The sequence below is a fragment of the Pituophis catenifer genome, unplaced genomic scaffold, assembly GCF_029215685.1.
Source record: "Pituophis catenifer annectens isolate HBS135680 unplaced genomic scaffold, rPitCat1.0.hap2 SCAF_2, whole genome shotgun sequence".
NCBI classification, from domain to species: domain Eukaryota; kingdom Metazoa; phylum Chordata; class Lepidosauria; order Squamata; family Colubridae; genus Pituophis; species Pituophis catenifer.
Window position 1 is genome coordinate 32,422,668 of NW_027256882.1, and position 23,199 is coordinate 32,445,866.

At 42.0% G+C, this 23,199-nt stretch overlaps 2 protein-coding genes across 2 annotated transcripts; both read left to right on the top strand.

Moving 5' to 3' along the window:
* Positions 1-1,115: 1,115 nt before the first annotated feature.
* On the top strand, positions 1,116-7,576 carry LOC139310072 (vomeronasal type-2 receptor 26-like). Its single transcript, XM_070934234.1, has 4 exons — positions 1,116-1,670; positions 2,081-2,305; positions 4,772-4,898; positions 6,666-7,576. The coding sequence occupies exons 1-4, from the start codon at positions 1,116-1,118 to the stop codon at positions 7,574-7,576; spliced, it is 1,818 nt and encodes a 605-aa protein (XP_070790335.1).
* Positions 7,577-15,672: 8,096 nt separating this feature from the next.
* Positions 15,673-21,887, top strand: LOC139310073 (vomeronasal type-2 receptor 26-like). The gene is made up of 5 exons (XM_070934235.1): positions 15,673-15,707; positions 16,047-16,338; positions 18,848-18,952; positions 20,526-20,652; positions 20,989-21,887. The coding sequence occupies exons 1-5, from the start codon at positions 15,673-15,675 to the stop codon at positions 21,885-21,887; spliced, it is 1,458 nt and encodes a 485-aa protein (XP_070790336.1).
* The last annotated feature ends 1,312 nt before the right edge of the window (positions 21,888-23,199 follow it).

The window sequence follows — 23,199 nt, forward strand, 5'->3', positions numbered from 1 at the left end:
CCACTCTGTTGTTGAAGTCGTATTTTCTGCAATCGGGTTTGGAGTGGTTTACCTCGAGTCTGTATCTATTGTGTGCTCGTGTATATTGCGGTTGAAGCTGAAGTAGTCATTGACACGTAGGATGTTGTAGCAGATAATTTTGTATACTATGCTTAAATCAGACCATAGGCGGCGTAGTTCTAAGTTGTCCAAGCCCAAAATTTCAAGCCTGGTGGCATAAGGGATTCTGTTGTGAGCAGAGGAGTGGAGGACTCCTCTCGTGAAATACCTCTGGACTTGCTCCATTGTATTAATGTCCGATATACAGTGCGGATTCCAGGCAGACACCATTCCATAAGATTCTCTTCACTGAATCCTCAGTTCCTGAGTGAGACAGTCTTATGTTCAGCTGTATTTGTGCTAAAGTAGATGTCCCTCCTTCATTCTGAAACTATCCAAGGGTACCTTCCAGGTTTCTCAGATCTATTAGATTGTCTCCCTCATGATCCCGAAAGGAAGTCAGATAGTTGGGAAGTGGCTGAGAAGAGAGACAAGTATCAGACCATCATTGTTTGGTTCCAAACCAAGGTTGAATGGAAAGCTTCCTAGCCAGGGGTGAAATTCAAAATTTTTCCCTACTGGTTCTGTGGGCGTGGCTTGGTGGGAGTGGCTTGGTGGTGAGGTCATGTGACTGGGTGGGCGTGACCAATTTGACATCACTCACGTCAAGGGGCATCTCACCCGGCCTCTCCCCTCCTAGCCACTTTTTGTTGCGAATGGCAGGAAAACGGGGAGGGGGATTTTCCTGCCTACCATCCTTTCCTCAGTCTGTGCTGAGCTTCAGGAATGGATAAGAGGCAGGAAAATGGAGAGGGAGTTTTTCCTGAAAACGTTTCCTTTCATGAAAACGGCTCCATTCCGAGCCTTTAGTGTTGCAATCCTGGGATATGCTGAAGGCTCGGAATGGCTCTGCTTCAGCACAGAATGACTTTTGCCTGTCTCTTTCTGGGTATGGTACTTCTGCCTGTTGGGCTACTTCCCAAAGCTGGCAGCTCTGCAGCCAGCTGCTTTGCTTTTTCCCTTTTTTCTCATGGGAGGCTTGCGTGGTGGTACCAGCAGAAGGTGGAGGCAGAGGCATGGGTGAGGCAGAGGCGATCCCAATGCACCAGCCCCTTTACCCCACTGTCTCTTGGCTTGCCAGCAGCTGCACCGAACACTTCCTGAGCATGGGGTGTCTGGATTGCCTGCCTCCCCCATGCTGGTGCCAGTGCCGCTGCACAAGCCTCCCGCGAACCTCCCAAAAAGAGGGAAAAAGCAAAGCAGCTGGTTGCGGAGCTGCTGGCTTCGGGGAAGCAGCCCAACAAGCAGAAGCGCTGCACACAGAAAGAGAAGGGCAAAAGTGGTATTTGCGCTGCCCCAAGGGGCCAGCGGGTTGCAGAGGCAAAGGCGAGCTCCAGGGCGGCAGTGGCGCTCTGGGAGGGAGAGCAGATGTCTTGGGGATGCACATGCGGTGCTGCTGCCACTGCCACTCTCAGCCCCAGTGCAGCGGCTGCGTCTCCCCCAAGGGCCGGCTGCCCACCCGCTGGCCGGCCCAACCTAGAAGCAGTATGTCTCCCATCAAGAGCTGGATGTGGGACCCAACCTTGGAAGGCAAGCGGGCATGGGGGACCGCTGGGAAGGCTGCGTGGAAGGCAGGCAGCATGGCAGGGCCGCAGGGAATGGAGTAGGCTGCTAGCTCCCTTCCCTGCGGCCAGGCGACCCCGACATGCTTGCTTGCCTGCCTTCCACGTAGCCTTCCTGGCGGTCCCCAAGGCCATCTTGCGAAGGCAGGCAAGCACCCGAGTGGGCGGGCGGGGGGCCAACCAGGAGTGGGTTTTACCGGTTCAGTGAACCATTTAAAATTGCCGCCACCGGTACATACAATCACATCCGATCTGATTGAATTCCACCCCTGTTCCTAGCTCAGTTCTGAGGAATGACTCTTAGCCTCCCTAACCAAGTCCTGAATTAAAGGACAGTCAGCTATGGAATCAGGAGAATTCGGACATCAGTCTTGCTTTCCTAATTTCATCAAATGATTCATTTCTCTTTGCTATTGTAGCTTCACCCTTTCCTGTACATCTCCCAATATTGCAATAATTCCATGGAGGGAGTCTATTTGGATGAGAAAGGGGACCTGGCAGTTGACTTTGACATCGTGTTCTGGGAGACGTTTCCCAATTGGACTTGTAACAAAGTGAAGGTTGGGAGCTTGGAAAGAACGGGACTCTCAGAAGACAAATTCAAGCTCACAGTGGACCAGACTGCAATTAGAAGAGCCGTGCAGGTCAATGAGATGGGGAAGATAATTTCTTTCAGTTCCACATTTTGTATGTCTTGTTTAAAATCTGTGGCTTTTTCCCAACCGAACCTCCCAGTTGTGTGTCACAAGGGCACCTTCAGCCATAGAATTCAGAATTCCTTTTTGGCTTATGTTTATTATAGCAACGGCAGAACCAGAAATGTTCTATATGGCTCATTGGAGATTATTGGGACATCTCTACCCCAAAGGATTTATTGTGTGCCATGGAGCAAAATAGGGACGACTCAGTGAAAAGGCATAAAGCCCTTGACCTTCATTTGGGTTTGTTATCAGAACCAAGATCCCACTCAAAAAAAAAGAAAACAAAACGCTTTGTGGAGGATAGAAACCATCTCCAATGGAAATTATAGCCATCTGTCTTAGAATCGTAGAATCATATATCTGGAAGAGATTTCATAGGTCTTCTAGTATGCAACCCCTGCTCTAGGCAGAAGACATATCTGTCTAATCTGTCTGTCAAGGTTCCGAATAATGAACCCAACCAATTCAGCATTCCGAGACTTTCAGCTTTCTCAAAGAACTGTTTTATTGAGTACATCATGTCGGCACGAATGAAAACAAAACCAGCTCTAAATATTACCCGCGGTTTCTGTATAATTAAAGACTAGATAATGCTCCCCCCTCATTGTCACAGGTCACATTGTCCAATTAGGTGTTCTCGCGCCTCTCTGGCAACTTTGGCAACTCCCCTCAGTCTCTGGCCAACACCTGTTGCGATGACCTTTGTTCCCACGGAATAATCTGTTGTTGATGTCTGGTCTGACATTCCAGAGCTCCCTCCTCCCACCAAAGTGTGGCAGAAAACATTTCTCAGAAAGCTGAGAAATGGAAAGATGGCTATGGCAGGCCTGATCTATTTTGAAGTTGACACTATAAAGCCAACACAATTATAGGCTGCATAAACAGGGATAGAATCAAGATCATGTGAAGTGTTAATATCACTTTATAATGCCTTGGTAAGGCCACACTTGGAAACTGTATCCAGTTTTGGTCTCCATGGTGTAAAAATGATGTTGAAACTCTAGAAAGAGTTCAGAGAAGCGTAACAAAGATGATTAGGGGACTGGAAGCTAAAACACATGAAGAACGGTTGCAGGAACTAGGTATGTCTAGATTAATGAAAAGAAGGACTGGGGGGACATAAGAGCATTGTTCCAATATCTCAGGGGCTGCCACAAAGAAGAGGGAGTCAAGCTATTCTCCAAAGCAACTATGGGCAGGACAAGAAGCAATGGGTGGAAACTAATTAAGGAGAGAAGCAACTTAGAACTAAGGAGAAATTTCCTGACAGTTAGAACAATTAATCAATGGAACAATTTGCCTCCAGAAGTTGTGAATGCTCCAACACTGGAAGTTTTAAAGAAAATGTTGGATAACCATTTGTCTGAAGTGGTGTAGGATTTCCTGCCTAAGCACGGGGTTGGACTAGAAGAGCTCCAAGGTCCCTTCCAACTCTTCTCTTCTCTTCTCTTCTCTTCTCTTCTCTTCTCTTCTCTTCTCTTCTCTTCTCTTCTCTTCTCTTCTCTTCTCTTCTCTTCTCTTCTCTTCCCTTCCCTTCCCTTCCCTTCCCTTCCCTTCCCTTCCCTTCCCTTCCCTTCCATTCCATTCCATTCCATTCCATTCCATTCCATTCCATTCCATTCCATTCCATTCTATTCTATTCTATTCTATCCTATTCTATTCTATTCTATTCTATTCTCTGTTGGGACCATGCAGCTGGCAAGATCAAAGTAACAAGGACTGTGTAGGTTTCAGGAGGCTCTCTTTAATCCAGTCTGAGGTCAACGCATAATCTTGGAAACCACAAGAGGAATTTCTCAGCCTCATTTCTACTATGTTCACTGTGGTGAAGATATCTGAAATGCTCCCTCTGCACCTGGGCTCAATGCTGTGTTGGAGACAAGCTTCCAAGATGCTCCCCCGTTTTCTTTGGTTTGTGTATCTCTGCTCTCCCTTCCATTCCTTTCCCAGCCTGCCCTTGACCTCTCTCCCTGTCTCTCCTCTGAGATGAACCCCCTGGAAGTTAGAGAGCGTATAAAGCTGCCAACAGAAAAGCAACCTTGTCCTTGGCGGGAAAGGATGGGAGCAACATGAGAGCAGAGGTCTATTTTCTAGATGTGGGGGGAGAATGATCAAAAATCCATTTGAGACACCATGTGGCTGCATCACTGCACTCTCTGCCAGATGCCCACAAGATACTCACAGAGGTTAAACACATTTTTTGCCATCTTTACTTGTGGCTCTTTCGATTTTTTCAGGTTTAGATCCAGCAATTAAAGCTTAGGCCAGTGGTTTGGTTTATATATTGACTGATTTAATTTTTATGCTTCCCACCTCCCCTACAAGGTGACTCTGGGTGGCATTGGTTGAGTTTTGGCAAGGATATCAGCTTCACCTATTCCATTGAAGGCTTCTTTTCTTTACCTTTAGCCCCTGCCAACATCTCGGTGTGTGGATAGTTGCCTGCCTGGATTTGTCAGGCTGCTGGACCCCATGAAGCCAATTTGCTGTTACAATTGTGTTCCTTGCGCAGAAGGGACCATCTCTACCCAGGAAGGTGGGTGACTCCATAGAGAAAAGCTGTACGTGTCTTGTTAGTTTTAATACCCACAAGTATTTCTACCAATTTAATTAGTTTATCTCACACTTTTATTTTTTTTCACAATTTTTTCACAATCATCACAAGGAGATGATTTTCTCCCATTGAAAGAGAGCTGGTGCAAAGAAACCACCCAACTACAAACAAACAAACAAACAAACAAACAAACAAACAAACAAACAAACAACACAAACCCCACATAAAATATAAAAGAGAATAATAAAGTATAAGAAGGAAAACAGAAAAAAAGCTGAGGAAATATAAAATACTAGTAGCTGGATACCCGTGCTTCGCTACAAAATTATGTGATCGGACTTGATAAATTGACAGTTAAAGCTTGAAAATTTATGTAGAATGTGTAACTCCTTAGCATCAGAGCATGTCAAGAGCCCTGGTGGCGCAGCAGACTAAAGCACTGTTATTAACATCAGCTGCCTGCAATTACTGCAAGTTCAAATCTAACCAGGCTCAAGGTTGACTCAGCCTTCCATCCTTTCTAAGGTAGGTAAAATGAGGACCCGGATTGTGGGGGCAATAAGCTGACTTTGTATAAATATACAAAAGTATAAAGGCTATTGCTTAACACATTGTAAGCCGCCCTGAGTCTCCGGAGAAGGGTGGCATATAAATCAAATAAAAATAAATAAATAAATAAATAAATAAATAAATAAATAAATAAATAAATTAAAATAAATATAAGGCAACTGGCAGTTGGAACAGAGTTCTTTTCAGGTGGGGAGGGGGAGTAGAACATCTAACTCAGTGGTGAAATGTAAAATTTGTTACTACCGGTTCTGTGGATGTGGCTTGGTGGTGGTGGGTAATATGACTGAGTGGGCCAACTTTTTTTTTTCTTTTAAAACCATTTTTTCTACAACCTCTTTGGCTGAAGAGGTTGTAAAAAAAATGCTTTTAAAGCCTCTGATGATCCCAGCTGACTTGCCTGATCGGCAGAGGCTTTCTTTTTTTTTTTTAAAAGCCTCTGATGATCCCAGCTGACTTGCCTGATAGGCAGAGGCTTTTTTTCCTTTTAAAAACATTTTTTCTATAGCCTCTTTGGCTATAGAAGCCAAAGAGGTTGTAGAAAAAATGCTTTTAAAAATAAAAAAAAACCTCTGATGACTGCGCAGCTCAGCTGGGCATGGGGGGGGGGGCATGGATTTTTGCTACCAGTTCTCTGAACCACCCGTCTCCATCGCGGTTGCTCCCGGTTCGGACTGGGTGATCCAGTCCAAACCGGGAGCATTTCACCCCTGGTCTAACTCCTTAGCATCAGAGAGTGTTAATATAATATTGTATAAGAAATACTAATGATTTGGAAAAATCCTTTCTTAGCGAGCACATAGAAGCCAAGAGGAACATACGTGCCAAGTTTCAAGTTTGTAGGCTTTACAGTTCTGGAGATTTTGCGATGAGTGAGTGGTATTTGGCTTATATGTATATAGATATAGGTATATCATCTCTACAGTAGCTATTTTGTTTTTTGTTTTGCTTGAAAGGATCTGACACATGTCATGAATCCAATCTTTAATATCTGGAATAAAGATTCTTTTCCAATGTCTCAAAGTCATTCTTTTAGAATGACCCACCCTCGGTGTAAGGAAGTTCCTCAAAAATGGTACAATTCCACATTTTTGGAATGTAATTCAAATAAAGCTAACCTCTTTAAAATTGAAAGATTTCCATACCAGTGAAGAAGATGGGTGTTGTGCTTGTTCTTTGCAGATGCCAAACACTGTGTGAGATGCCCAAAAGATCAGCACCCCAACAATAACCGAGATCTGTGTATTCCTAAGGTGATAACTTTCCTATCCTACTCAGATGATCTGGGCATCATCCTTACTTCCTTCACTCTACTTTTCTCTTTGAGCACCAGCTTTGTTTTAAGCATCTTTCTTAAGCATCTGGAAACTCCAGTAGTTAAAGCCAACAACCGGGACCTGTCTTACCTGCTCCTCATTTCCCTCCTGCTTTCCTTCTTGTCTTCCTTCCTCTTCATTGGCCAGCCAAGGAGAGCCACCTGCCTCTTGAGACAATCAGCCTTCAGCATCATTTTCACAGTGGCTGTCTCTTCTCTCTTGGCCAAAACCATCATGGTGGTGCTGGCCTTCCTAGCCACCAAGCCAGGAAACAGTGTGAGGAAGTGGCTGGGGAAGGTTTTGGGAAATTCCATTGTTTCTTCTTGCTCTGTTGTCCAAGTTACGATCTGTGCCATCTGGCTGAGCATCTCTCCTCCATTTCCTGATTCGGATATGCATTCCCAGGCAGGAGAGATTGTCCTGCAGTGCAATGAAGGCTCAGTTGCCATGTTTTACACAGCTCTCTGCTACATGGGTTTCCTGGCAGCTGTCTGCTTGGTGGTGGCATTCCTGGCCCGGAGGTTGCCTGGGGCCTTCAATGAAGCCAAGCTGATCACTTTCAGCATGCTGGTCTTCTGTAGTGTTTGGATCTCCTTTGTGCCCACCTACCTGAGTACCAAGGGCGAGTACATGATAGCCGTGCAGGTTTTCTCCATCTTGACCTCCAGTGCTGGACTGCTGAGCTGCATCTTTTTCCCCAAGTGCTACATTATCCTTTTTCGATCTGATTTGAATAAAAAGGAGCAGCTCACCCTGAAAAACAAAACAGAAATGTGATTTTAAATGTGATTGCATAATTTAGCAAGCAAAGGGACCCAATTTGATTATCTCGGTTCCCCAAAACAAATGTTTAGTTTAAACACGGTAATTTCTTAGTGAAGCTCATTCTATCTGCTTTAGAAATAAAATGAAGACATACAATCATATCTTTTAGTAAACTCTATTTGGTTACATTTTCCTTTCTGCACCCTACCTCAGAAGATGCAGCCTAGAGCCGTGATGGCGAACCTATGGCACGCGTGCCACAGGTGGCACGCGGAGCCATATTAGTGGGCACGCCAGCTCAGCTCTGGGGCCCATGCGTGCGCCGGCCAGCTGATTTTCGGGCCTTCTGGGCCCACCAGAAGTAGAGAAACAGGCTGTTTCCTGCCTCTGGAGGGCCTGGGGGCGGGGTGGGGAAGGCCCGTTTTTCTTTCTTACCTGGCTCCAGATCCTCTCTGTGTATCTGGGAAGGGCGAAAACAGCCTTTCCCACTCCCTTGGAGGCCCTACGGAGGCTGAAAGGGCCCATTTCCCGACTCCCGGTGGGACAGGAAGTGACTTTTTTCCTGTCCCCAGCCTCCAGAGACTCCTAGAGAGGTTCTGGAGGCTGGGGACAGCAAAAAATGTCACTTCCTGTCCCACTGAGAGTTGGGAAGTGGGCCCTTTCAGCCTTCGTAGGGCCTCCAAGGGAGTGGGAAAGGCTGTTTTCGCCCTTCCCAGATACACAGAGAGGATCTGGAACCAGGTAAGAAAGAAAAACGGGCCTACTAGGCCATCATGTGCCAGGAGCGGGGGGGAGGGGGGAGGGGGTTGCGCACGCATGCGTGTGGGCACGTGCGCGCGTGACCCTCCCCCGCCCCCCTCTCCTGGCACGCGATGGCAAAAAGTTTAGCCATCGCTGGCCTAGAGGTTCAAATAACACTTTGTCACTGACCCTGTTGCCAGATATTTGGGTGATTCATTCAACCCTCCATTTTGGGGATACACCTCCCCTGGGAAGGCATCCCTCACAGGGAGGAGCAGCCCACTTTCCCTGGTGGCTGAAGGCACTGCCTGCCCCACCTAGCACCTTCTCTGCTCAGGGACATGCAGCTCTCCCTGACCTGGCGGTGCAGTAGTAGACAGGTGGCAGGAATGGCAAGGTGGGGTGGAGCCCATGCCCTCCCATTTGGGGGGTGGCAGGGCACCACATCTCTCCTGGGAAGGCACACCTGGTAGGGAGAAGTGGCCTGGTTGCACTGGAACCTGAGCCTGCTGCCTGTCCCACCAGGCACTGTGCCTGCATGTCGCATCCAATGAGAAGACTAAGAGAGTCCCATCCCTTGTTGTGTAGATTGACTATCAGGATTTGTGGCTAATTGTGTCACGCATCAAGTTGGATGGGGTGATTTGTCCCACGACTAGTTGCCTGGGTGAGTGTGAAAGGGAGAAACATCAGGAGTGGAGGTAAAAATAGAGCGACAGTGATGGGGGAAGGATGGGTGTGGTGGGTTGGCTGGAGCAGAGGGGTGGGGTGAAGCAGGCTGGGTCAGGTGGTTGCAGCCAATTGTCCCATTCTGGGCTCAAAAAGAGTGTTCCAACACTTAGAAGACAACTAAACTGCTTTTGCTCCCCACCAGTGGATTATGTTCTAGTGATATCTTGAATATCAAGATGATTTTAGTATCAAGGAAGCTGATTGTTTACCTTCCCATTGGCCTTACCACTATGCCATTGATCTGATACCAGGAGTGCCCATCATCAGAGGCCATTTTTACCCTCTGTATGAGCCAGAAACTGAAGCACTCCATAAATTCATCAATACAAATCTGAAACAAGTTTTTGTATTAGAAAAGACAAAGGATGTAATGGCCTTTGGTGTTCTTGGCACGCAGAGACACACATACACAAATAGATATGCATATACAGCACGAAGCAAAATGATGGAATTTATTTATTTACCCTATTTTTTAACCGCCTATTAACAAGAGCAAGAAATTTATCTAAAGACTGAAACTGTTGTTGTAAAAAACAAATACAAATGTATGCTGTTCCTTCAGTTTTTAATTTTATTGTATATTCATTATATTTGATTTTTATGAAAAAACAAATGGTTATAGTGCTTGTAACATGAGAATTTGAATGGTAATTAGTATTGATACAATACCCATTTTTCTTTTCTCCTCATTTACATTTACTGTAATAGGGCATTTGCGTAGTAGAATATTAAGAATGTAGGTTTTTTGCATTAACAACATTGTATATAAAGAACAAATTGTACTACAACTGAAAAGATGGAGCAATAAATTGCTATCTGGTTAGATTAATCATGTATTAAAGCTTGACCCAATTTTACACTAATATTGATGAATATACTTTTGATTTCTATAAATGTCACTGGCTTGTTATGCTATATTTTATTACCACCATAATATTTTTGGTTACGTTTATTAGCCATAAATAAATAAACAAGGATTAATAATTTTATCCAAAATCTTGGCAACTGGTATTTTAGTTTTGATCTCAGAGAAAATGTTAATATTTTCCCTTGCTTTCAGGTCCGTTACACTTTTCCTCCCCCAGTTTTGAGGGACAGAAAACAATTCCCATTTTTTTACTCAACTTTTCCCACAGAAACAAATAATAGATGAATATGTTGAGAAACAGTCAAAATAATAGATGGAGATGTTTATTCTGGGTGTGATAGTAAAATAAAGATGAATATGCTGGGAATCAGCCAAAACAATAGACGACTATGCTGGGAAACAGCCAAATAATAAATGAATATGCTGGAAAACAGCCAAAAGAAGATGATCAAGAGACAAATAGTTAAAATAAATATGATTTAAGCTGGAATTGATAGTATTAATAAAATGATTATGTTGGGATTAGTATTAAAAATAAAGGTGACTATGTTGATATGAATAGTAAAATGAAGATGATAAGATTGTAATAATGAAATGCTTCTGTGTAAAATGAAGAGTGTAATGTATGTTAAGTGGGGTAAATTAAAAGAGATTAGGATTTAAAGATTTAAGGTAATGGGTCCTAGGATATGGGTATATAGATAGATTTTAGGGTAATAATTGTAATTAAATATTGAGTTGTGTTATTTGGAAATTAAGATTTGTTGTAATATAATAGAAAGGTAAATGTTTAGATTAAGATATTACAATTGTGGAAAAAAATTCTGTTTTGGTTTTTACTTTAAAAGATGTAATGGTGGAGATTTGGGAAAGAGCTTGACAAAGAGGGGTAAGTGATTGTACCTATTCATGACCGGATCAGTGCCCCGTTCTTAAAAGATGTATTTTATGTTTATGTTTTAAAAAAATAATAATTTTTTTTTCAAAAAAACCCACAAAATCTTGGCAACTGGTATTTTGGTTTTGATCTCAGAGAAAATGTTAATATTTTCCCTTGCTTTCAGGTCTATTACACTTTTCCTCCCCCAGTTTTGAGGGACAGAAAACAATTCCCATTTTTTTACTCAACTTTTTCCACAGAAACAAACGAGTATCTAGCGATTATCAAACTCCTCCAGTACTTCAAGTGGACATTGATTGGACTCATTGCTGAAGATACCAAAAATGGAGAAAAATTTATGAGACTCTTCAGACCTATACTTGACCAGAATGGTATTTGTGTTGTTTTCACAGAAACTTTTTCAGAAGATAAAGTGGAGGATAAAGAGAAGGATCTTGGTCTTTTCAACAAATGGAACCAAATGAACATCTTAATTTACAACGTTGAAGTTCCAACCTTCACATACAGATTTCCAACTACACTGTATTTCCTGATGAAGAAGTGGGGATATGTTGAGGGGAAAGTTTGGATCATAACAATTATTTGGGACTCCAGAAAGACCCTAGATTCTAGAAAGAGTGCAGAGAAGAGCAATAAAGATTATTAGGGGACTGGAGGCTAAAACATACGAAGAACTCTTACAGGAACTGGGTATGTCTAGTTTAATAAAAAGAAGGACTAGGGGAGACATGAGAGCAGTGTTCCAATATCTCAGGGGCTGCCACAAAGAAGAGGGAGTCAAACTATTCTCCAAAGCACCTGAGGAAGCAATGGGTGGAAACTAATCAAGGAGAGAAGCAACTTAGAACTAAGGAGAAATTTCCTGACAATTAGAACAATTAATCAGTGGAACAACTTGCCTGCAGAAGTTATGAATACTCCAACACTGGAAATTTTTAAGAAAATGTTGAATAACCATTTGTCTGAAGTGGTGTAGGTTTCCTGTCTGGGCAGGGGGTTGGACTAGAAGACCTCCAAGGTTCCTTCCAACTCTGTTATTATATTTTCTTTCAAGTCCACACAACCAGAAATTCACTTCTTCTACCTCTTTGTCCCTTGGTGATGGAACTTATGTTGCAATGCTTTCATTTAGTGACATCTATAACTGAATGTTTTTAGTTTAGTGCTTCTAGAAGAACCTGTATTTTCCAGTTGTGGTTAGAGAGAGAATGTCATACTTGCCAAAGTTTGTAAATAGAGGAATAATTATGGTAACGAGGAACCCTGGTTCTTGAATTGACAAGTACAATAGTTATATAGCAGAATAAAATTTGTAGACAGCTTGCTATTTCCCACACAAATAGGCACAGTCATTTTTTGATTTGTCCATCCCCATCCATCACGGTAGAAGAACTCCTCATTTACTGACCACAATAGAGACTGGCAACTTCATCACTAACTGGCACAGTTGTTGCACTTGATGTCAGACTGTGCTGACTTACAGTGTCAGTTTTGACTGCGGTTGTGAAATGAATTTCACCTGGTTATTAGATGCCAGATCATGTGATCATCATTTATCAGATTCCCTATTGACTTTGCTTGTCAGAAGCCAGGTACGAAGGTTGGAAATTGAGATCCTGTGGCCATGGGATGCTGTGGCTGTCATAAATACATGCTACTGGCCAAGCATCTAACTTACAGCTACAAGAACCAGTCATAAGTCTCCTCTTCAGTGTTGTCATAACTTTCAACAGTTGCTGAATTAGGAGTCCATTTAGTGTGAATTACCTATAGGTAAAAATCAAGGTGATTAAATCTCCCTTTGTACGCAGAAATCCCTTTAAAAGAGCATAGATTTCTGTCTTCATAGCCTATTTCAGATGAGTCTCCATATGAGTCCCCCCCGGAGATACGGAGGATCCTGGATCTGCGCACCTTCCGTCGCGCGCTTAAGACTTTCCTATTCCATCAAGCTGGCCTGGCCTAAATCTTCTCCCCTTTTTAAATGTAAATTTTTAAACTGTAAATTTTAATTTGTTTTAAATTATGGGGTATTTTAAATTCAGCCAAATTATTTAATTCGTTTTTAATTCATTTTAAATTTTTTGTATTTATGTGTTTTATCTCGTGGCTGTTCACCGCCCTGAGTCCTTCAGGAGAAGGGCGGTATAGAAATTTAATAAAATAAATAAAATAAAATAAATAAATAAAATATCCCATTTTCCATACACATCAGTGATGAAATGCTACATGTCACTATATCATGGCCTGGTAAAAAAACTGACATGTGCGAAGGAAAATATACTCGCACGAATATGCTGATTATTTCATAGGTTTGTGGTTCCAAGAATAAGTGAGTTAGTGCTCTACCAGTCAATGGGGAAGAATCACAGGGCAGGATCAAAGATTGAGATATATAAGAACCCTAAGGTATTTATTCTATAGGAGGAAAGCCTGGATCAGATGAATGGTATCCTAAGCCCGTGTTGGCAAACCTATAACACGCATGCCAGAAGTGGCACGCAGAGCCATCTCTCTGGGCACGTGAACCATCGGTCATTGCTCTTCCAGGTTCTGGCGCACCGGCCTGCTGGTCTTCACACACATGGGAGCACTGAAAACTGGAAGAGCATCTGTCCGGTGCAGATGTGCATGCCGGGAAGATGATCTTCCGGTTTCTGGCACGTGCATGCGCACAGGCCAACTGGTCTTTGTGCATTCATGCGCACCAGAAACCAGAAGACCAGGTGGCCGGTGTGCATGTACACGCCAGAACCTGGAAGATCATTCTCCCAGCACGCACATGCATGATGGGAGGCTGCTTTTCCAGCTTCCGGAACGCATGCATGCGTATGCCTCCGCTTTGCCACTTGATGCCGAAAAGGTTCGCCAGCACTTTCCTAGGCCATTAAAGGAGTTTGCTTGTGCTCTAGTCAAAAAATGATTTATTCAGTTTATGAAATTCTGGTGATGTGATCAAAAGTACTGGTGAGGAGCAAATATTTCCTTATTATAATCTTATCTCATTATTTAATCAGGTAGCTTTCTTAGGAGATTGTGGGACTTTTGTAAATGCTTATTTATTGTCCACATTTTTACCGCATCACAATCCAGATATTCTCAGCACATGGCTGATTAGATAAGTGTTCATGGGCTGCCTCATGTCCTGTGTGTTGTAGAGATTGTTCCTGATAAGCAAAGATCCCTGGGAGCGGATGCCAAGAGTCCATATTCCCAGTAGAGTCACCCAAGGCATGAAGCTCATCCCAGTGGTACCTGTGCATTATGTTTTTTCTTGCCTAAATAGAGAACCTTACTTGGAATGTCTTTGAAAAGGCAAAGGCCATGTAATGGCCATTGGTGTTCATGGGGAAGTCTCTGGTTGATGGGTGGGAAATGAAATCCACCATATTTTAGTCCTTCCTTTGGGGCCTCTGGAAGGTTTCCTGCAACCCACTAGTGAAAGAAAAAAAGAAAGAAAGAAATTACTCTATTATTGCATAACTTAGAGAATTCTCTGGATTCTGATCCTTTTTAAGATGGATCACTGAGAAAGTTGATAGTTGTAAAAATTGCACCAGCATGTTTTCCAGCTGTGTTTTAGTCCATGGATCACCCAGAGTTTTGGACATTGCAGAGGGAATGATTCCTCTTACAATTAGTCACATTTTCGTGTCTTCTTTCTGATTCTCCAGTGATTTCTCTAATGATTGCCTTCAGTGTAAACAACAAATTTATGAACAACATAATCTGATAACTTGTTCCAGACAGTCTTGGTGTATCTGGTGAGACTTTATCTGCATCTCCTTCAAATATAAAATGTTGGCTGAGCTCTTGAACAAGGCAAATTACAGAAAATTTAGTCCTTGGTTATTCTTAAACATATTTGGTGAGAACAAGTGACTCAACCCAACATGCCAACTATGCGGATTATCCTTCTGCTTTTGCCCCATATAATTTGTGGGGTGCTAAGATTGAAATGTCCCTTGAATTTGAAACAAGACAGAGAAAAGCTACTGAATGTCTACAGACCAGGAGAGCATGTCATCAGTGGGATCACTCATTTCACATTTACTTATGACGGGTTAAACTTTAGGTTTAACAATGCTCCCATTGATGATTGGACTTCGTAAGTCCCTATGTCTGACAGAAATACAGCCTCTGCATCTGTTGTGTGTGAGAGATTGTTCTGTGTGATTGTTACTGTAGGGAGGTAAGATGTGAACAACCAAGATATATGAGGGGAGTCCATTGGTAGCTCATCTCATAAAGAGAAGCTGAGCCCAGGTGGGAAGAAACCTGGGAAGTAATTACTCAAAATGTTCCATGTTTCTCTGCGTTAATTAATTCATGTTTAAAGGATTCTTTATTTATCCTTCATGCAAATATCAAAACCTCTTACTGAATATTTGTGCAACACATTTTCTGTGTTGCAAAAATTTCCTTGATGTTGTGGAAGAACATCATATTCCTAAACTTAAAACATTACAGGCATCCCTTAACTGGGTGGTCTGTCCTTTATCAGTTTTCTTTTTCTCTTCTCTCCAGATTTCCAGACCAGAAAAATAGATTTCAGCCAAATGAAGGAATTTATTCCCTCCCAGTCAGAACAGCCTTAGCCTGAGAGCCATCTGCAGATTTATTATATTGCATGTAGATTGTGCACCAAGGGTAGAACTGCAGCAAATTAATGATTTATTCTTCTTGTGCCCAAATCTACTATTCTAGCCAAAATTTTGCAGCTACTCCTTAATGAACTAGAACTGACTTTACTGTAAAATTAAACCCTGAATGAAATACTCCTGAGTCTGGATAGGAAAAAATTGAGGGCAGGGGAGTAAAGAGAGTGGGGTATATATAAGAGTCTCTTCTGAGTAGCAGGGCTTAATGTTTAAGTTAGCAAAGCAGCTGCTGGCCAAGAGGTTGGTGGTGGAGGATGATACTAAGATTACTTGATCTTGGTTACTTAGAGCCCTAGGAATTTAGGACTAGCTTCACTAAAACACTGACTGCTCTCATGTAGGTCTACTTGGCTCTTCATTATTTGGCCTGGAAAAAGTTACATATATTTGCAGAGAGAGAGAAAATGAGTGTAAATCATCTCATTTGGGATTTAAGTCAGCTAAAGAAATATTCTCAGACATTAGACACAGAGGTTTTTGATACGTATTTAATATTCTTTTTTCAATCCAAAGAGACTCTTTTAAATATGTTGTTGTGATGGAATGTAAGGTGAAAATGTAATGTATTCATATTTCCAGAACAAGGTACACAGAGTTCTGGAAAGCCCTGTCCTTCCTTTTTGCCTTTGAGGAGATTAACCAAAATCCCCAAATCTTACCCAACGTCACCTTGGGCTACAATATTTATGATAACGGTGTCAACACAAAACGAACTTCGGAGGCTTTGCTGGATCTGCTATCAAAGGGAGAGGCGGATGTTCCAAATTATAGCTGTGGAAAGAGAAGAAACACTCTGGTGGTGCTTGAAGGAGTCGGCGCAGACATGTCCATCCATATCTCAAGTTTGCTGAACCTCTACAAGATCCCCCAGGTAGATCACAGGTCTGACTGCTTCAAAGGAGACAGATTCCCTGTGGCCCTGATGTGCACCATGGGTTATTTGGGGAAGAAAAATTTTAGGGGTTACGATGGTGATGGTGATGGTGATGGTGGGAAAACTGCAGTGTTTGAGCAGGGAAGCTCTATCCTCCTTGTGTTCTTTGGAACAGCATACCAGTAAAAGTGAGAAGAAATACAGCAGCAAGAATACATTCTGCTCAACTGGGAGAAAAAATGACTGTATGCTGTTTGGGAACTCAGTCTTGGAGAATATGCAGCAATTTAACAACATATATATATTGTGTATGTTCGTGTATAAAGTAAAAAAAACATGATGGAAATTACAATAGCAAGTAATTCATCTTAAGACAAACCTATTATTGTAAAATAAATACTGTGATGTATGCTGTTCCTTCAATTTTTAATTTTATTTTACATTCATTATATTTAATTGTGATGAAAGTCAAATGATTAAAGTGCTTGTAACATTGACATTTGGAACAGTGATTAATATTGACAAACTATCCATATTTTATTTTCTTGTCTGCATTTAATACTGTAGGGCACTTGCATAGGAGAATATTAAGGATCTGGATTTATTGTATGAATAGCATTTTATGGAAAAAACAAATTGCACTATAATTGATGACCTCCCTGGCTAGATTTAAAGATATCTTAAAAGTTGACCTAGTATCACAGTAACATTTATGAAAATATGTTTCGTTCCTATAAACGTCACTCATTTATTCTTCTTTTCAGGTCCGTTTCACTTTTCCTCCTCTGGTTTTGAGGGACAGAAAGCATTTCCCTTTTTTTTACTCCACTTTCCCCACAGAAACAAATCAGTATCTAGGGATCATCAAAATCCTCCAGTATTTCAAGTGGACATTGACTGGACTCATTGCTCCAGATACAGAAAATGGAGAGAAATTTATGAGACTCTTCACATCCATTCTGGACCAGAATGGTATTTGTGTTGTTTTTACAGTGATCATTTCAGGATATGGGTGCGATTATAAGGAGAAGGATGGTGGTCTTTTATATGGAAAAGTTGAGATCTTTATTTACCATGCTGAGGTTCAAACCTTCATGGATGGATTTTCAAGTATACTATATTTCCTCATTAAAAAGAAGGGATACGTTGTGGGTAAAGTTTGGATCATAACAGTTATTTCGGACTTCACTTTCTGGATGTCAATGACTCCAAAGTTCAATGAAAAGAGCTACTGTATCTTTTCTTTTCTAAGTCACACAAATAAAAAAAATAATTTTGATGAACAACTTGAGTCTTTTACTGAGAGAATTGTGGATGAAATCTATTCGTGTTCCTATTCAAAGCATGCTCCATCCGTGAAAGGTTGGACATGGTGCAGAGAGAAAGAAAAACGGAGGCCAATGTCTCAAGAGTTGAGGGAAAAGATTCTGTCCCTGGACGGTTATCACATTTACCACACAGTCTGGACAGTTGCACATGCTTTACATGCAGCTCATGCTCTCCAGTCCCAGCGAAGGGCCACAAAGAATGGAAACAGATCAGGAGTTCAACGACTGCAGCCTTTGCAGGTACAACTTTTTATGGAGATTTTGCATAAACCAATTATTACATTTAATTTCCTTTTTATCAGATTGTATGAAGACGGGGAATTATATGATGTCCAGTTTCATCTTCAACTGGCAGAGCTTCTGTAACTTGCCAATAAATTAATATAAGCACTTATTTAATATCTGACTGAGGAGGTGCAATCATTTCCTTTATAACCTCCATTTGGGTAAATCTCCCTTTGTGTAAGCTGTTTTAGAAGACACAGTCCAGTGTTTCAGTTTGGAAATTTGAAGAGCAATTGATGTGTTGAATATAACTGTTTTTTTTTAAATTTTCTGTTGTTACTACTTTGAATTATAATGATCTTTCTCTGCATAACTTTAAAACTATGTCACTTTAGGGTGAGACGGAGGGACCGGCTCAGTCACCAAGGAAGCTTCTAAGGCTGAGGGGGAAGAATTAGCTGGCTTTTCCATCTCCTGGATCTTCATCTTCTCTACTAGTTCCTATTGTGCAACTAAGCTATATGAGAAATATGCCCTTCTCTTTTCTCAAGTGCTTCTTTCTGCCTTTTCCCATAATGTCCTCTTCATCCTCAGTCCATGAGTGAGACGGTCGTAAGTTATGTTCGGCTGCATTGGTGCTAGAGTAGCCTTGCATTCTTTATTCTGAAACCATCTGGGGGCAGCTTCCAGGTGTCTCAAACCTATTCATGACCCAGAAGGGAAGTCAAACCACTGGGAAATGACTGAGAGGAGAGACAAATACCAGACCAGCATTGGTTGGCTTCAGATCTGAGATGGATGGGAAGCTCTTTAGGCCATCTCTGAGGAATTGTCCTTCACCCCTGGACCAAACCTTGATTTACAGGAAGGCCAGCTATGGAATCAGGAGAGTTTAGAACTTAATCCCACTTTCCTATTTTCTTCAAATGATTCTTTTCTCTTTGCTGTTTTAGCTTCACCCTTTCCTGCACATCTCTCAGTTTTACAATAATTCCATAGAAGGAATCTATTTGGATGAGAAAGGGGACCTGGCTGCTGACTTTGACATCATGTACTGGGTGAGGTTTCCCAATTGGTCTCTTTACAAAACAAAGGTTGGGAGTCTGGAAAGAAAGGGATGTTCAGAAGACAAATTCAGGTTCAGAATGGACCAGGATGCAACCAGAAGGGCCATCCAGGTCAATGAGGTATGGGACATAACTTCTTTTATTTCCACATATTCAATATTTTGTTTAAAATCTGTTCCTTTTTCAGAACCTAGCCTCACAATAGTGTGTCAAAAGGACTCCTTCAGCCATAGAATTCAGGGTTCCTTTAATGGGTTATTTGTTAAAGCTGCGGCAGAACCAGAGATGTTCTGCATGGTTCTTTGGAGATTACTGAGACACTCCTGCCCTTCAACGACGCTGTAAAAGGATGCAAATGACCAGCTGTATGCAAGGAATATCAATCCTTCCATTCCCCACTGTCCTGTCAGAGCTGAAGAAGCATCTAGGATGAGAAGCAAAATGTCTTCAAAGAAAAAACAAGGAAGTCCATTTGCCTCCTGAAAAAGCACCTTTGGGACATCCATCACCTGGTTGACTGAGGATCTCTACAGATTGTCCCCAAAGACCTTATCATGTTGCTACAGGACAGGACATGGTGGCTTCAGCGAAAATATTTGGATCTTAAGACCTTCGCCAATTTCACTGATGTTCATTATCAGAGCCAACATCCCACTCATGAAAACAAAACAAAACAAAACTCTTCTTGACTATAGATGACTTCACAGAGAGATTCATGAAGAGTACAGAGGTATTTTTACTTTCTTCCATTGAGATCCTGATGAGAGTTAATCCTATCCAGCTTCTTCAGATCAGCAAACTTGTATAGATTCCGCTACTTAAGTGGCCATATCGAAATATATTGAGACGTCTTGCTGAATGTCAGCTACTTTCCCCTCAACGTTAAAGAATCAAGAAATTATTTCTGTAAAAGAATTCTCCTCAATGATTATTCCCATTTATATTTTACAAAACCCAAATAAATGAATTCTAATTTGAAACAGTGGGTATGTACAGAGGCATAGAATCGACATCATGTGAAGTATTAGTACCTCTTTCTCAAACCTTAGTAAGACCAGACCTGCAATACGGCATGCAGTTTTGGTCACCACACTGCAAAAAAGAAGTTGAGACCAGTGGTGACATGATAGCAGTATTCCAGTGTTTGTGGGGCTGCCTTAAAGAAGGGGGGGGGGCTGACTTATTTTCCAAAGCACCAGCAGGCAGGACAACAAACCAATCAAGGAGAGAAGCAACCTGGAAGTAAGGAGAAATTTCCTGCCAGTGAGAACAATTAACCAGTGGAACAGCTTTGCCTTCAGAAGTCGAGACAACTGTTGGAATTAACTTTGTTTTCCTGATATTAAGACTGAATCCTAATTTGTCACTTTTGTCCTTGATTTTCCAGATTATTTTCTCCAGGGTTCCTTATTTTCAGCCAATAGTATTGTGTCATGTCCATGTTTAGATTCCCCAAATGAAAACTTGGGGTACTAGTTTCCTTCAGTCCTTCTCTTCTACCTCACATTTCCTAGGGACATCAGCTCCACCTTTTCCACTGAATTCTCCTTTTCTTTATCTTCAGCCCCTGCCGAGTTCTCGATGTGTGGATAGCTGCCTGCCTGGATTTGTCAGGATGCTGGACCCCATGAAGCCAGTTTGCTGTTACCGTTGTGTTCCTTGTGCAGAAGGGACCATCTCCACTCAGGAAGGTGGGTGACTCCAGAGAGAAAAGCTGCCCACATATTTTTTGTTTTTAATATTCACAATGATTTCTACCAGTTTTATTGGTTCTTAACTTATCTCACTTCGTTTTCACACTTAGAAAAGAAGGATATACATTTTTTCCCAAAGACCAAAACTCACTAAACAGCTGCCTTGCTTAGCCATGGACATTTTAGACTCAATTGTGGTCATACATCAAGGACTATCTGTATATTGTTTAAATTCCACATTTTTGGGATATAATTCAACATAAAGTTAACTTCTTTATTATTGAAAGATTCCACACAAGTAAAGAAGGTGGGTGCTGTATTGGTTATTTGTAGATGCTGAACAGTGTGTAAGATGCCCTGAGGACCAGTATCCCAACAAGGACCGAGATCAGTGTGTTCCTAAGGTGATAATCTTCCTATCCTACACAGAAGATTTAGGGATCATCCTTACGTCCTTTGCTTTACTTTTCTCTTTGAGCACCAGTTTTGTTTTAAGCATCTTTGTTAAGCACATGGAAACTCCAGTTGTCAAAGCCAACAACCGGGACCTGTCCTACCTGCTCCTCATTTCCCTCCTGCTTTCCTTCTTGTCTTCCTTCCTCTTCATTGGCCAGCCAAGGAGAGCCACCTGTCTTCTGCGCCAAGGAGCCTTTGGCATCATTTTCTCCGTGGCTGTCTCTTCTCTCTTGGCCAAAACCATCACGGTTGTGTTGGCCTTCCTAGCCACCAAGCCAGGGAACAGTGTGAGGAAATGGCTGGGGAAGCCTTTGGGCAAGTTCATTGTCCTTTCTTGCTCTATTGCCCAAGTTGTGATCTGCACTATCTGGTTGGGTACTGCTCCCCCGTTTCCAGATTCAGATTTGCATTCCCAGGCGGGAGAGATTGTCCTGCAGTGCAATGAAGGCTCAGTTGCCATGTTTTACATTGCTCTCTGCTACATGGGTTTCCTGGCAGCTGTCTGCTTGGTGGTGGCTTTCCTGGCTCGGAGGTTGCCTGGGGCCTTCAATGAAGCCAAGCTGATCACCTTCAGCATGCTGGTCTTCTGCAGCGTTTGGATTTCCTTTGTGCCCACCTACCTGAGTACCAAAGGCAAATACATGGTGGCTGTGCAGGTTTTCTCCATCTTGGCCTCCAGTGCTGGACTGCTGGGCTGCATCTTTTTCCCCAAGTGCTACATTATTCTTTTTCGACCTGATTTGAATAGAAAGGAGCAGCTGATTCTCAAAAGCTAAACAGAAATTTGATTTTAAAAATGTGCACAACTTAGCTAACAGCATGAGACTCATTTGCTTATCTCTGTTTCCAAATAAAAAAGTTTTGCTCAAAGATGGTAATTTATTAGAGAGGCTTATTCTATCTGTTTTATATTTACATTTGAAGTAACACCCAGTTTGTTAAAAATAAAATCTTCTTTAAAGTATGGTAGAATCGGAACTTCACATTTTTACACACACACACACGGTCCAGTAAACAAATTAGCCAAAGAAAGGAAAGAAATAATAAATCGGACTTCTGCAGACATCAAACTCAATATTTTGTGAGGATTTGCCTATTGTCCTCTGACTGCATGTAGTTCTGTGATGTATTTGAATCGTTCTGTATTATGACATCAGATTTATTGGGTTCATTATGCACTTGATACTTTCCCTGATAAAAAGGAAGAGCTTGGGTTTAACTAGTCTCTATGAGAAACGGTAGATTTGTATTGTCTTCTCTACTGCTATGGTGAATTGATCCAATAAATGGAGTTCCTATGGTGAATGATGGCAACTTGTTACACTTGTGATCTTTATCCACCGTTCCATTTTCCAGCTGTCTGTGGCAGTGGTGGGTTGCCCCCGGTTCACACCGGTTCTATAGAACCGGTAGTAAAACCCGCGGGAGGTTCCGCCAACCAACCCCAACATCATCAAAACGCTTCTGCGCACCGGTAGTAAAAGTAAGTAGAACCCACCCCTGCCTCACTTACAGACCCCATAGAGATCGGCAACTCCACCACTAACTGGAACAGTTGTTACGCTTGATGTCACCAGACTGTGCTGACTTACAATATCAGTTTTGACTGAAGTTGTGAATTCCATCTGATGATTAGATGCAACATGATGTGATCACCATTTGCCAGATTCCCTATTGACTTTGCTTGTCTGAAGCCAGGTAGGAAGGTTGCAGATTGCGATCCTGTGGCCATGGGATCCTGTGGCTGTCATCAATACATGCTATTTGCCAAGAACCTGAATTACAGCTGCAGGTTCAAGGACCGGTCATAAGTCTCCTTTTCAGTGCTGTCATAACTTTCAACCGTCGCTGAACTAAGAGTATATTTAACGAGAATTACCTATATGTAGAAATGAAGGTGGTAAAATCTCCTTTTGTATGCAGAAATTCCTCTAAAAGAGCAAAGGTTTTTGTCTTCATAGCCTATTTCAGATGAGTCTCCGTATCCCATTTTCCATACACATCAGTGATGAAATGCTACATGTCACTATCTCATGGGCTGGTAGAAAATTTGACACGTGCAAATGAAAATATACTAGGACGATAATG

Excerpts from the sequence above, each read along its gene's own strand:
- LOC139310072 (XM_070934234.1), top strand. The coding sequence starts at position 1,116 with ATGGGTGAGGCAGAGGCGATCCCAATGCACCAGCCCCTTTACCCCACT. Across the intron at positions 1,671-2,080 it reads CTGGGAAGGCTGCGTGGAAG|CTTCACCCTTTCCTGTACAT; the intron begins GCAGGCAGCATG and ends TTGCTATTGTAG. Across the intron at positions 2,306-4,771 it reads CAATTAGAAGAGCCGTGCAG|CCCCTGCCAACATCTCGGTG; the intron begins GTCAATGAGATG and ends CTTTACCTTTAG.
- LOC139310073 (XM_070934235.1), top strand. The coding sequence starts at position 15,673 with ATGTTTAAGTTAGCAAAGCAGCTGCTGGCCAAGAG. Across the intron at positions 18,953-20,525 it reads ACTTTGACATCATGTACTGG|CCCCTGCCGAGTTCTCGATG; the intron begins GTGAGGTTTCCC and ends CTTTATCTTCAG. Across the intron at positions 20,653-20,988 it reads GACCATCTCCACTCAGGAAG|ATGCTGAACAGTGTGTAAGA; the intron begins GTGGGTGACTCC and ends GGTTATTTGTAG.